Here is a 12593-nt window from a genome sequence, read left to right as displayed (position 1 = left end):
AAAGTTCCTTAGTGTTCCCAGAGCCTTGCATCAATGATGGGACCACTTAATGATGACTGGCTTCAAGTAATAGATTTATTTCTAAGCAACTCACATTTACTAAGCACTCAATGTATGCCAATATCCCAAGAATCCCCATTGCTGATTTTCACAACCGCACTATAAGGGAGTTGCTCCTGTTAGCCTGTCTTGCTCATGATAAAATTGAGACAGGTTAACAAGCTCACTTACAGGGCTGCAGAGCTAAAGAGAAAAGTGGAGAAAGAGATTCTCATCAGGGTTGACTTCTGAGCCCCTGGTCTCCAGCGTGATGCTCCAAGTGCCAAGACAGGCTCACAAGAAAATGCCCACGGACCTCATCCAACTGTGAGCCAAACACACAAAACCTCACGTGCCAACTCAGGAACAAGACGGTTTAACCATTTGTCGCTATTCATTTTACAGAACAACTCATTTGGAAGCTAATAGCTTTGGAAACGTACTTATTCTTAAAACAATTAAGATTACTAATTGAGAAAATGAAAAGTCAGTCTTGACTCGCCTGGAGTTAGTATTTCAGCTCTGTATTTGCATTATGCAGACACCACAGGACTCCAGCTCCCTCCCACAGAAAACCGTCCTCTCTCTCCACCCACACGCATCTCACACCCATTCTGATTAAAAAAGAGACAGTGAGCCAGAAAGGCTAGTTAACTTGCTGTAAATTTTCCAGGGACAGCTGTTCTTTATTTCTTCATTTTGCACGTAAATGGCCCTTGTCAATTTAAGATTAATGTGCAACGCTGGTAAAATATGTTGCAAGTTCACTTCGGGCATCTTCCCTCCCACAAAGATTAATACTGAAATTGTACATCATCATCTTCTACCAGGTCCATTCTAAGGCCCCATACAGCTCTAGAAGTGCTCTGGAAGCAGAAAAAGTCCTCAAGCCAACTTCAGGATATTTTCCCAAAGACCTAAAACTTTGCTTTCGAAAGGAAGAGAAATTCACTTTTACGTGAGACAATTCAAAGACTGTCATATCTTAGATGTGGCTTCCTCCTTCTATCCCATGAATTCACAGCTTGTTACAAAGCTGAATTTGATAACTGACAGCTTGCCTAGACTGACGTCTTAATGCCATGCTCTAGAAATTAAAGTGAATATTCAAATTATCCACATAAGGAAGAATTTTTTAAGAGAAACTTCATAAACCAGTGGCATTCGAATGTAGTTTTAAATTATGACTATTTAAAAAACAGCAACTGAAAGAAGGTTTTCAGCAAGCGTTATACTTTGTTTTTGCATATTTTATAGTGCATGCACCTGGAAAATGTAGTTTCATCCAACTCCAAAAAAAACAGGTACTGGGCATGGGAGGCGGTTCCTTAAGTTATTTACAAAAGAAAATTATTCTCCACGTTCTGAAACAAAATAAGTACGTAATTAACAATACCAGGCAACAGAAGTGCCAAAGGAAGGAACACGAACATCTCAGGATTCAAACAATCCAAAGGTTGAACGGGAGGGGAGTTTGGGGGAGAATGGATACACATGCATATGTAGGGCTGAGTCCCTTTGCTGCCAGCCCGAAACTATCACAACACTGATAACTGGCTATACTCCAATGCAAAATAAACAGTTTAAAAAAGAAACAAAACAACCCAAGGGAAGGACAGAAAGAGGAAACAGATACACTTAATGAGCAGTAAAATCTACTGTGTAAAAAAATTAGCTCTCTGACCTTCACAGATGGGGCGGGAGGAGACAGGATGAATGAACTTCCTAGTGACAGTCTTTTAGAAACTAAGAGCCTGAAAGGGTAAAAAAAAAAAGTTGTACCTACCTGTAACTTTCTGAAAGGCCTCTCTTTATTGCACCATTTTGGAACCTACATCTCATCATTCACAGAAAGCAACTCTTTCCTGGAGTAACCTGAGCTCCCCGCTCCCTCCCACGTGCTTCTTCAGCCCCTCTATCCCACATATGGTCACTAATACTAGCTTTTATATTTACCTCTCTAAGCCTGCTATTCTGCTATCCACCACCCTCTAGTGCTCATTCAGGTTCTTAATTAAATGCAAACACCTGAGTATTGCTTTTATTCTACTTCTTCATGCTTCCTTTCCATTTGGCTATTTTCTGTCTCCACATCTTTGGTGAGGTCTCTCTAAACGCTAAAATATACTTTGCTACTCCTATAAATCCAAAGAAGGCTGTTCCAAAACACAGACTTCAATTAAGATGAAAACTCACCAATCAAAAAATTAAGATCATGACATCTGATCCCATCACTTCACGGTAAACAGAAGGGAAAAAAAAGTGGAAGCAGTGACAGATTTTACATTCCTGGGCTCCAAAATCACTGTGGACAGTGACTACAGCCATGAAATTGAAAAAGACGCTTGCTCTTTGGAAGGAAGACTGTGACAAACCTTGACAGCATATTAAAAAGCAGAGACATCACTTTGCCAACAAAGGTCCATATAGTCAAAGCTATGGCTTTTCCAGTAGTCGTGTACAGATTGTGAGAGTTGGACTATAAAGAAAGCTGAGCACCAAAGAATTGATGCTTTCAAATTGTGCTGCTGGAAAAAGCTCTTGAGGGTTCCTTGGACAGCAAGGAGATCAAACCAGTCAATCCTAAAGGAACTCAATCCTGACTATTCACTGGAAGGACTGATGCTAAAGTTCCAATACTTTGGCCACCCGATGCAGAGCTGAATCACTGGAAAAGACCCTGATGCTGGGAAAAACTGAAGGCAAAAGAGGGAGGCAGAGGATGAGATGGTTTATAGCATCAAAACTGGGTGGACATCAGTTTGAGCAAACTCCAGGAGATAATGAAGGACAGGAAAGCCTGGCATGCTGCAGTCCATGGGATCGTAAGAGTCGAACACGATTTAGCAACTGAACATACACAGAGACACACACTCAGCAATCTATCTGTATATTCAAATTCTCTTCATCCACACAATCTGGTAACAGTTTTATTTTAGTGTCTGAAATCCTTAAATTACTTACAAATATCTATGTTTTGTCTACCATTCATGGATTGAGCATTACATGTAACCAACCTTTAATATGAATCCCAAAAGCCTAGAGCAAGGCTATATTCACCCCATGAATGCTCCATAAATACTGGCTTCACATGAGAACTACAGTTTAACTATGACAAATCACTTGTTACTGAGGGAAGGAAACAAACATGGAGCTATTTTCTTTGGAAGTTTTCTGTTGTTTGTCTGGGTTTAGGTTGGATTATTTTAAAAAAGAAGTTGAAAGTCCCCCATGTTCAGTTCAGTTGCTCAGTCGTGTCTGACTCTTTGCGACCCCATGAATCACAGCACGCCAGGCCTCCCTGTCCATCACCATCTCCTGGAGTTCACTCAGACTCACGTCCATCGAGTCAGTGATGCCATCCAGCCATCTCATCCTCTGGCGTCCCCTTCTCCTCCTGCCCCCAATCCCTCCCAGCAGGACACTATATAGATAACATCTGTGTATCCCATTGCTCCAATACATAAGCAACTCTTCCATTAAGACTCCTAAATTTTACTACATATTAGCATCACCTGGGGAACATTGAAAACGCCAGCTTCCTAGTTCACACCCAACAGCAACGAAATCAGACTGACTGGGGGTGAGAGCTAGGCAGCAGCATTATTTAAAGATCTCAGGTGATTCCATGGCACAGCAGTGTTTGAGAACAGATGCTTCAGGAAGTCCTTCAACTTGGAAAACATAAGCGATATGCTCCCAGCGGTGGTCAGATGACCTGGATCCATTAAGAGCCGGTACAAGATCATTAACAAATACTCAGTAAATGGATGAAAGACCCCTTGATCTGACTCTCTCGTGTGCCTTAGCTTCATGAACAACTCTACAGAAAAGAAGAGTAGGATCTGTTAACTGATGCTGACATTACAGTGAAATGGGGTTTGTTAGGATGCTTTTGGCTGTTAGCTTTTGGCTGTTAGCACAGCAAATGCTAAATGCTAACAGTCCCCTCTAGGACAACATATATTACACTACATATGTGTCACATAGTACGTATGTTATCTACATCACTATGTGTGGTAGATACATCAGTAAAAATGTTACCTTTTCTCAGGGGGCTGAGGACTACAGTAAGTTTTAGGCATTTGTCTGATGCTTTGTACATATTTAAATGATAACACAAAATTGATGCCACTTCCCTGTGGCTCGGATGGTAAAGAATCATCCAATAACGCAGTAGACCTCAGTTCAATACTTGGATCAGAAGGATTCTCCAGGAGAAGGGAATGGCTACCCATTCCTGTATTCTTGCCTGGAGAATCCCAGGGACAGAGGAGCCTGGCGGGCCACAGTCCATGGGGTTGCAAAGAGTCGGACGTGACCGAGTGGCTTTCAAAAGTTGATAAAAATCCCAGGTGTCATTTTTAAAAGACATGTTAGGTAAAAGGTACACTAACTGCTTTAACCAAAACATATGAAACAGTAGTTTTCAGAGAAAATGATAGTCTTTGTTTAAAATGTTGAAAAATGTGAACAGAAATAATTCTTCATACAGATCTTATTAAATGCCTCTGGACCGTAGGCATGTAGATCCACAAAGCACGCACAGCGGTCATTAATGCCACCACCAGATACTCCTGGCTCTCTGCCTGCTTTCCAGGCTCCTGGTAGGGGTGTGCTATGTAGACTTTTTGCGGTTGAACGAGGCCATGTGGTCATTTCTAACCAATCAGCTGTGAGCAAATGAAACTCGCATCAAAGCCAGAGTATTCACCTGATGGTCCAAAGTCCTCCAGGCAAGGCAACCAGGAACCTGGAAGCCAGGTAGCAGTGATGGGCAAAGCCCTCCTACCAACTATCTGAGTGAGAAATAAGTCTTGTTGTCTTAACCCGCAGAGAATTTCCAGCTTCCTGTTATAGGAACATAAACTAGCTTTATCCTGACTGATGAAAAAAAGTGATGCAACAACATTGGTAGCAAAAAAAAAAAAAAAAAATCAATAGCCGTGATAGCTGATTTAGGGGAAATCATTCAGAGCAATATTCCCTGAGGGAACTTCCAAATTTAGGATAAAAACCTCAGCGATTCCACAAGGTTCCTCATCATACTGAGTAACATGATCTGACAGTTGATCCTTTTAACTCTATTTTTAGCCTATTACTCTACTAAAAACAAAAGGCTTTAGTTATGAAAGAGCTTGAGGGACAACAGATTTGAAAAGAATATTATATGCATTTTTGTTTTTCATTGTAAATGGGAAAAATCTAACTTAAAAGATATAGACTCATTCTTCTATAAAAAAAATTTACATGTTTATAATAAAATACATTCAATTCATGCAGATTCTATTATACATATTCCATTCAATGAACATGTGCATACACGCTAAGCCACTCAGTCGTATCTAACTCTGTGTGACCCTATAGACTGTAGGCTCGTCTGTCCATGGGATTCTCCAGGCAAGAATACTGGAGTGGACTGACATGCCCTCCTCCAGGGGATCTTCCCCACCCAGGGATCAATCCCGTGACTCTTACATCTCCTGCGCTGGCAGTCACTTTCTTTACCACTAGCGCCACCTGGGAGGCCAATGAACATAACACTCCATAAAACTACAGATTCATCAGAAAGCATTCTAGATAGATTTCTATCTGCCCAGGCAGAGACAAGTAGATATAAATTATATCCTTTGTGGAAAGAATTGTATTTACAAAAAAAAAAAAAAAAACCATGCAAGTGATACCATAAAGGCTCTTAAGAAGCTCAGGAAAAAGAGAAACATGAATGATGAAGTGAGAGAGATGAAAAATCACAGTATCCCCATTTTGGAAATTTTTGAACCATTAGGAAAAAGAACAAACTTGTCAGCTCAACCTCAGTGCAGGTTGAAATGAATGAAAATGTGTCACTGCCTGAATTGCCACTGTAAGGGAGAATGGAAGAAAAGCTTTCTGTGGCTTGGGTTTTTATTATCGATGGGCAAATCCCCAAATCATAAAACAGCTCGTATTCATCTGTTAGCCAACACTCTCATTTCACAGGTGGCAGTCCTGGCTTTATAACAAAGACCTTGTTTTGACAGAAAACGTGAGTGCAATGCTTCATTCCACTAAGTCATTCAGAGTAGGACTGGGATAAACAATATATGAGAGGGAATTAAATATTCAATTTATCCATACTTCACTAGACTCTAAACAAAGAGAAATCCAGCCCCCAGACACAGCTTGTTTTGCAAATTTATTGTATTTAGTTTCTCCAAAGCCTGCCACAATGGCTGCAAAGCACCAAGGCCCTGTTTTTCCTTAAGGACTAGAAACAAAAGACCCTTGAGCTTTTAAGTCAGGAAACCAAAATGGGGAGGGATTATCTTCCCTGAAGTTTAAAGTGGAAACAATTCAAAAATTACCAACAGGTGGATGAATAAACAAAATGCAGTATATCCATAAAATGAAATACTGCTGCTGCTGCTGCTAAGTCACTTTCGTCGTGTCCGACTCTGTGCGACCCCATAGACAGCAGCCCATCAGGCTCCCCTGTCCCTGGGATTCTCCAGGCAAGAACACTGGAGTGGGCTGCCATTTCCTTCTCCAATGCATGAAAGTGAAGAGTGAAAGTGAAGTCGCTCAGTCGTCTCCGACTCTCAGTGACCCCATGGACTGCAGCCTTCCAGGCTCCTCCGTCCATGGATTTTCTGCCAAGCAATAAGACAAAAGCACTAAGAGTACACCTAGGTGTTTGCTGGTGGTGAAGAACCCGCTGGCCAACGCAGGAGATGTAAGAGATGTGGGTTCAACTCCTGGGTCGCAAAGATCCCCTGGAGAAGGAAATGGCAACCCACTCCGTTATTCTTGCCTGGAGAATCCTATGGACAGAGGAGCCTGGCTGGCTACAGTCCATAGGGTCGCGAAGAGTTGGACATGACTAAAGCAACTTAGAGCACACAAAAGTACACCCAAAAAGATGAATCTCAAAAGCATTATGCTAAACAAAAGAGGCCAGACTCAAAAGAGTATATACTACATAATTCCATTCATTTAAAAAGCTTTTTTAAAAAAATAAAAAGAACGAAAGTGATAAAAAGCAGTTCAGTAGTTGCCAAGGGCCAAGGATGGCAGGCAGGCTGAGAAGGGGCACAAAGGAATTTGGGGGGGAGATAGAAATCTTCTATAACAGTGGTGGTAGCTACACAACTATAACACATTCATCAAAAGTTATCAATTTACAGCTAAAATCAGTGAATTTTACCATACATAAAAGATATCTCAATGATGCTGATTTTTAAACTGGAAGCTAACAAGACAAGTGAAGACGGAAATACCTTACTAGCGTGTAAACAAGAAGTGATTAAGACTGATTGTCCAAGTCCAGCGCTGCTGATTCTTCCACTGACTTCAGGTTTCGACACAAGAAAGAAACGTGTAAATAAAAAGGAACCCCCGCCACCCTCCTCCCCTACCCGGCTCAGAGTAAATGAACAACTGAATCTCTGATGCCTAGAAGGTGCGTTTTGCATTAAAATATTTCATTCTACTTAACCAAGCAAAAAGCATTTGAAACAACCCTAAGATTTTACATACCTATAGCCTCTCATGAATAAAATGATTCAATCATGTTACCTCGTGTTTCAACTGCACGGATGCATTTTCTAAGAATTGTGAATCCCATTTTATCCAACTGTGCACCTAAAAGAAATACAGTTGTAAAATATTAAAGGTGCAAATACTCACATTTTTCTTGCTGACAAAAATAAGACAAAAGTATTTAGGTCCAATATACTTTTTATTTCCCTCTTCAAAAAAAGAAAACTAAAGGCCATGCACTCCCTGTTTAAATAACGTAAATCAGAATTTCATAGAAGAGGAGCACTTGTAGTATCAGGACCTTCATTAACAACAGATACTTCTTTGGTGGCTCAGACGGTCAAGAATCCGCCTACAGAAAGGAGACCTGGATTCAGTCTCTGGGTTGGGAAGATCCCCTGGAGAAGGACATGGGAACCCACTCCAGTATTCTTACCTGGAGAATCCCCATGGACAGTGAGCCTGGCAAGCTATAGTCCATGGGGTCTCAAAGAGTTGGACACGACTAACATTACCCATATATGACTAACATTACCAACATATATAAATAAATTCATAATTGAAACTAGCTGTTAGCAAAAATATTTTAAATAGTGAAAAAGAAAGTGATTACAATTAATCTTTAGAGGAAGCTATCCAGAAATAGTTAATGTTTTGCCCAAATTCCAACAACTCAGGTTTGTTTTTTAATTATAAACATAAGTGAAAGTTCTTAAATTACTTGACAAGCTGGGGAAATAACACAAAACTTTTCTTTTTTAACCTAGGAGGAAAAAATTCTTAGACACTCTTAAAAATAGTATTTGAATGATGAGCTAGAAACTTTTTTCACATTTTATACCATGCTCTAAATGTTTAATATTTTATTATTTTCATAATGAATTTAAAAGATGATTCATGTAGCAAAAAAAAATTATTTTGAAAATACAATTTTATATTTTTTCTAATATGAATACTTTGCCATTGATTAGGCTGATGTATTTGAGGACCCTAATAAAAGACAACTCTTGTTTCAAAAATGCACTCAGGGAAAGTGAATGCTTTATTCCGCCTTTAGAACTCAGAAGCAGGAATACTAACCCTTGGTTCTCAGAAGGGACAGCATGGAATAATTTATGAACAAAAACTTTACAGGTTTAAAGCTAAGCTTGGAGAGCACTTTAATGAGGAAAAGTGGGCAGTGGTGTACTTTTTTACAGATCTACTATTCACATTTATATAAAATTTAAGTGTTTCTTTCTGCTTAGCAAAACTACTTTTCCAAAACATGTTTTCATTTCTCAGGTAAAAAGAAAAGAAAGGAAGAGAAGAGAAAGAGGGGATAAGAGAAAGGAGGAGAAGAAAGGGCAACAGAAGAGAAGACAAGAGGGAGGGAAGTCCTAAGCAGGTGCCTCCATGGCTGACAACCTTGCGAGGCACCTGGTGAATTTCCAGGGCCGGGTTAAGTGATGCACACACCATAATCACTTTGAAATCGTGGCTCATTTAACAATGTCTCCAAACTGTGGACATCTGACAAATGTGGCTTCATTCTTCCAAAGATATGAAAAGTAGATTCATAAAGAATCCAGAAAATTTCATCACATCTTATCTTATCCAGTTAAAATCAAGAGTACAAGAGCCAGAGATTATTTCCTTTTCCTCTAGGACATACAAGGCAAGGGAAGATCATTGTCCTAGAATATCTGAACGCATTTGGTTGCTATTAGTTTTATTTTCTAAGGTGTAATGCTGACTATTTGTACAGCCCACATCCAAGAGACTGGAAGAATAAAGGATACCATGTGTGGAGGTGAGAGGGGTGGGGAGCCGAGGAACTGGTGGGGTGTTCCCACCCACAGGAGTTTATAACTTAGGAAGCTTACAGATGCATGCCTGAAACTCTTGTGTATTCGTTTATGGCCATAAAAACAAATACCAAAGTCAATGATAGAGCATTTTGGTTTCCGTAGAGGAAGACGAGAAAGAAAAAGGCTCAGAGATGGGAAAGATCAAGGCGAGTTTCAGCAGTCAAGAAAAGTCTGAAGAGGTCCTCAGTGGATAAGACACCCACCACTTAGCAGACTGACACAGACAGAGTACAGAGAGCAAGCACCCAGCGACAGTTTGACATCAGTAATAAAAACAGAGTAACTCATGAGAAAGGGAGACAACAGTCATTTTTATACATTAGCACTTACTTCCTTCTGGTCTTGGGATGATGGCTCTATTAAAACTAGGGAAGAGCTAGTAAAAGAGAAAAAGGGGAAACAGTTTTTTCAGCAAATCCATAAAAATGATTCTATTGTAGTAGGCACACCTAGGGACTGTCCAAATAATACACTGACGTTGGTTAATCACTATCATGGGCTCAAAGGCAAGACAGGTAACAAAAAGGAGAGCTCTGAGTCTCCTTGGCCTCTCACCAAGGCATTGCCAAAGTAGCAAAAATAATATGAAGGGCCAGGACTGAAAGTTCATGTAAATTTGTAATGCTCAAACAAACTCCTGCATTCTAACTAGGAAGATGAAGCTCATTTATTCACCATTGCTAAAATCTGCTGTTTACTTAAAGACATGACTTCTGCCGTAATCTCAATAACCACATCTGAAACATCAAGGTGATGATCCCAGGCTGCCTCTGAGAATTCTAGTGCTGCCCCATTATCTTCAAGGCACATACGTCACCTGAAAAAAATTATGAAATGCCTTCAGTGCCCTTACCTAAGTACATAACTGAATATTTATTTTCTTTATGCACACTTGCATTTATCTGTATATCTCAAAGTAATTACCTGGCTTTTTTACTCTAAAGGAGAGGATGTATGTGTCAAGGTTACACTGCCTTTGGCAATAGACTTATTTCCTCATGACTTAGCCATATGACCATTTTGCTATGCAAATAGGCAAACTCACTCTCCAAAGCATTTCTTGAATCTCTGGGGGGACAAGTCTAGGTCAGTGCCTTTACTAGAGAGGATTAGGATAAACTGTTTTGGATCTCAGCAGCTACCAATGTTGAAAGTACTCTTGACTCCTAGCTAAAAATTTCAAGGACAAATTAAGAATAAACAGAACTAAAATCATGGAAGCTAAATGTAGATCAAATATAAAAAAATGATACACAAATCTGATCACTGCTTTTTTCCTCCAAGGATGATGCATTTTCTTATACAGGATCTATTTTTAAAGTATGTAATTTGGGCTTCCATGTTTCAAACACCGTGTCAAGACTGCTAAATGTGTTGCTGCCCATCCTCTTCGCCTTATTATATTCTCAGGGACTGCCCACTGCCATCAGATAACATTATCTTCTGCCCATCTCACAAGCTCTATTCTGACACCTCTCTTTTTACTATATATGACCCCTCTTCTACTGGGCTCTATCCCTCTTTTTAAATCCTGCTGAAACGCCAAATGCTTGCCAGATAAGCCCACCTGGTACCTGCACTGGCAGCTGGTTATGAGTCATAATACTTTAAGTAGAGTTGATTTAAACCAGTACTATGGTGTTTTCTATAATTATCCTTGTTAAGTCCCCCATTCAATATATGACCTGCCCAGTTCTCAACTCCCAGACGCCACCAGTCCTCTGAGAGGAAGGCAGTGCTTGAATAAAGTGGCAAACGGACTGAAGTCCCATGCCTCTGGATTGCTATCGCTGCCTTTAATTTATTCCTCAAACCAATCTGAACACAGAGGCCCATTCACTCAGGCTACCTAACACTGCACACTGTGGCTCATTAGGCTAAACCAGAAATTGTTAAATCAAGCAAATAAGTGCAGCAGTCACTTGTAATACTGCCTGCACAGCCTCATATTTATCGTTCCATCTCCACTGAGATCAAAATGAATTGCAAGCATTTATTGTGTTCATCACCCAAAGTACTTTCGCAGGTAGGGAAGAAGAAATTGAGAATTTAGATGACTTCCTCAAGCAAAGCGAACCTGAGCGACAAAGTCAAGAAAAATAAAAAATAATGATATGCCAGTCTCAAGGGTGCCGCTGCTATCTCAAACCAAATTTCTAGACTACCAAACGCTTCCAAGAGGAATTCAGACACCAGCTTCAGCAGGGAACTTTTTTTCATATACTATAAAGCAAAAATAACATGAAAATGAACAGAAGTCAACTCTAAAGGATTTGAAATAAAACTCAACCACTGGTTATATCTTACAGCTTCTTTTCCACCCAGAACTTCCAACCACTGCTTCCTCTCTTCTTCCGAAAACGCCTGCATGGTCAAGGAAATACCAGGCCTGCAAGACACCAGAAACAGATCAGGTTATTCCTTGACTGCTAAAAAAAAAACAAACCTCCTTTTCCACTTCCTAATGTTTCATTGTGGTCACTGTTTCTTTTAAATTTTCAATTGAGATAAAATACACAGAACATAAAATTTACATCTATACCCATTTTTAACGACACGGTTCAGCAGTATTGAGTCCAGACTCCAGAACTCTTCATCTTGTAAAACTAAAATTCTGTACCCATTAAACAACAAGTCCCCACTCCCCTCCCTCCCAGCTCCTGACATCCACCCTTCTACCTGTTGTCTCAAGGAACTTGATTACTCTAGGTGACTCTTAACAAGCAGACTCATACAGTATTCGTCTTTTTGTGACTTGCTTATCTCAATTGGTAAAGTATCCACCATTTTCATCCATGCTGTAGCATGTGTCAGAATGTCCTCCCCTTTTAAGGCTGAATAGTACTCCACTGTATGAATATACCACATTTTTCTATCCATGCACCCATCAGTGAATGCATGGTTTGTTTCCACCTGGTTACTGTAAACAATGCTGCTACTAGATCCTGCTTTCAATTCTTTTGGGTATATACTCAGAAGTGGAGTTGTAGGATGTGATATAATAAATATGTTTAATTTCTGACCCCATCTCCCAGCACACAGCTCCAAAAACCCTTAGAGGGACTACCCTGAAGGTCTGAAGCCAGGGGCACTGGTTCGATCCCAGGTTGGAGAACTAAGATCCCGCATGACGCGTGGTGCAGAAGGAAGGGAGGAATAGAGAAAGGGGGTAGGCAGGAAGGA

The 12593-nt window shown here is 40.2% G+C and overlaps 1 protein-coding gene across 5 annotated transcripts in view; it reads right to left on the bottom strand.

Moving 5' to 3' along the window:
* Positions 1-12593, bottom strand: part of ARHGAP10 (Rho GTPase activating protein 10) — a 375463-nt gene that overhangs the window by 158529 nt on the left and 204341 nt on the right. For all 5 annotated transcript variants that reach the window (XM_070386636.1, XM_070386634.1, XM_070386633.1 and 2 more), the window contains 3 exons: positions 11718-11799; positions 9741-9786; positions 7597-7662 (listed from right to left, as the gene is read on the bottom strand). In XM_070386636.1, the coding sequence (XP_070242737.1) occupies positions 7597-7662; positions 9741-9786; positions 11718-11799 (194 nt within the window). The remainder of the gene's footprint in view (positions 1-7596; positions 7663-9740; positions 9787-11717; positions 11800-12593) is intronic.

Source organism: Bos mutus, chromosome 17 (assembly GCF_027580195.1).
Source record: "Bos mutus isolate GX-2022 chromosome 17, NWIPB_WYAK_1.1, whole genome shotgun sequence".
In the NCBI taxonomy this organism is placed as follows: domain Eukaryota; kingdom Metazoa; phylum Chordata; class Mammalia; order Artiodactyla; family Bovidae; genus Bos; species Bos mutus.
The sequence above is the reverse complement of the archived record's forward strand: the minus strand, read 5'-3'. Positions and strand labels throughout refer to the sequence as shown.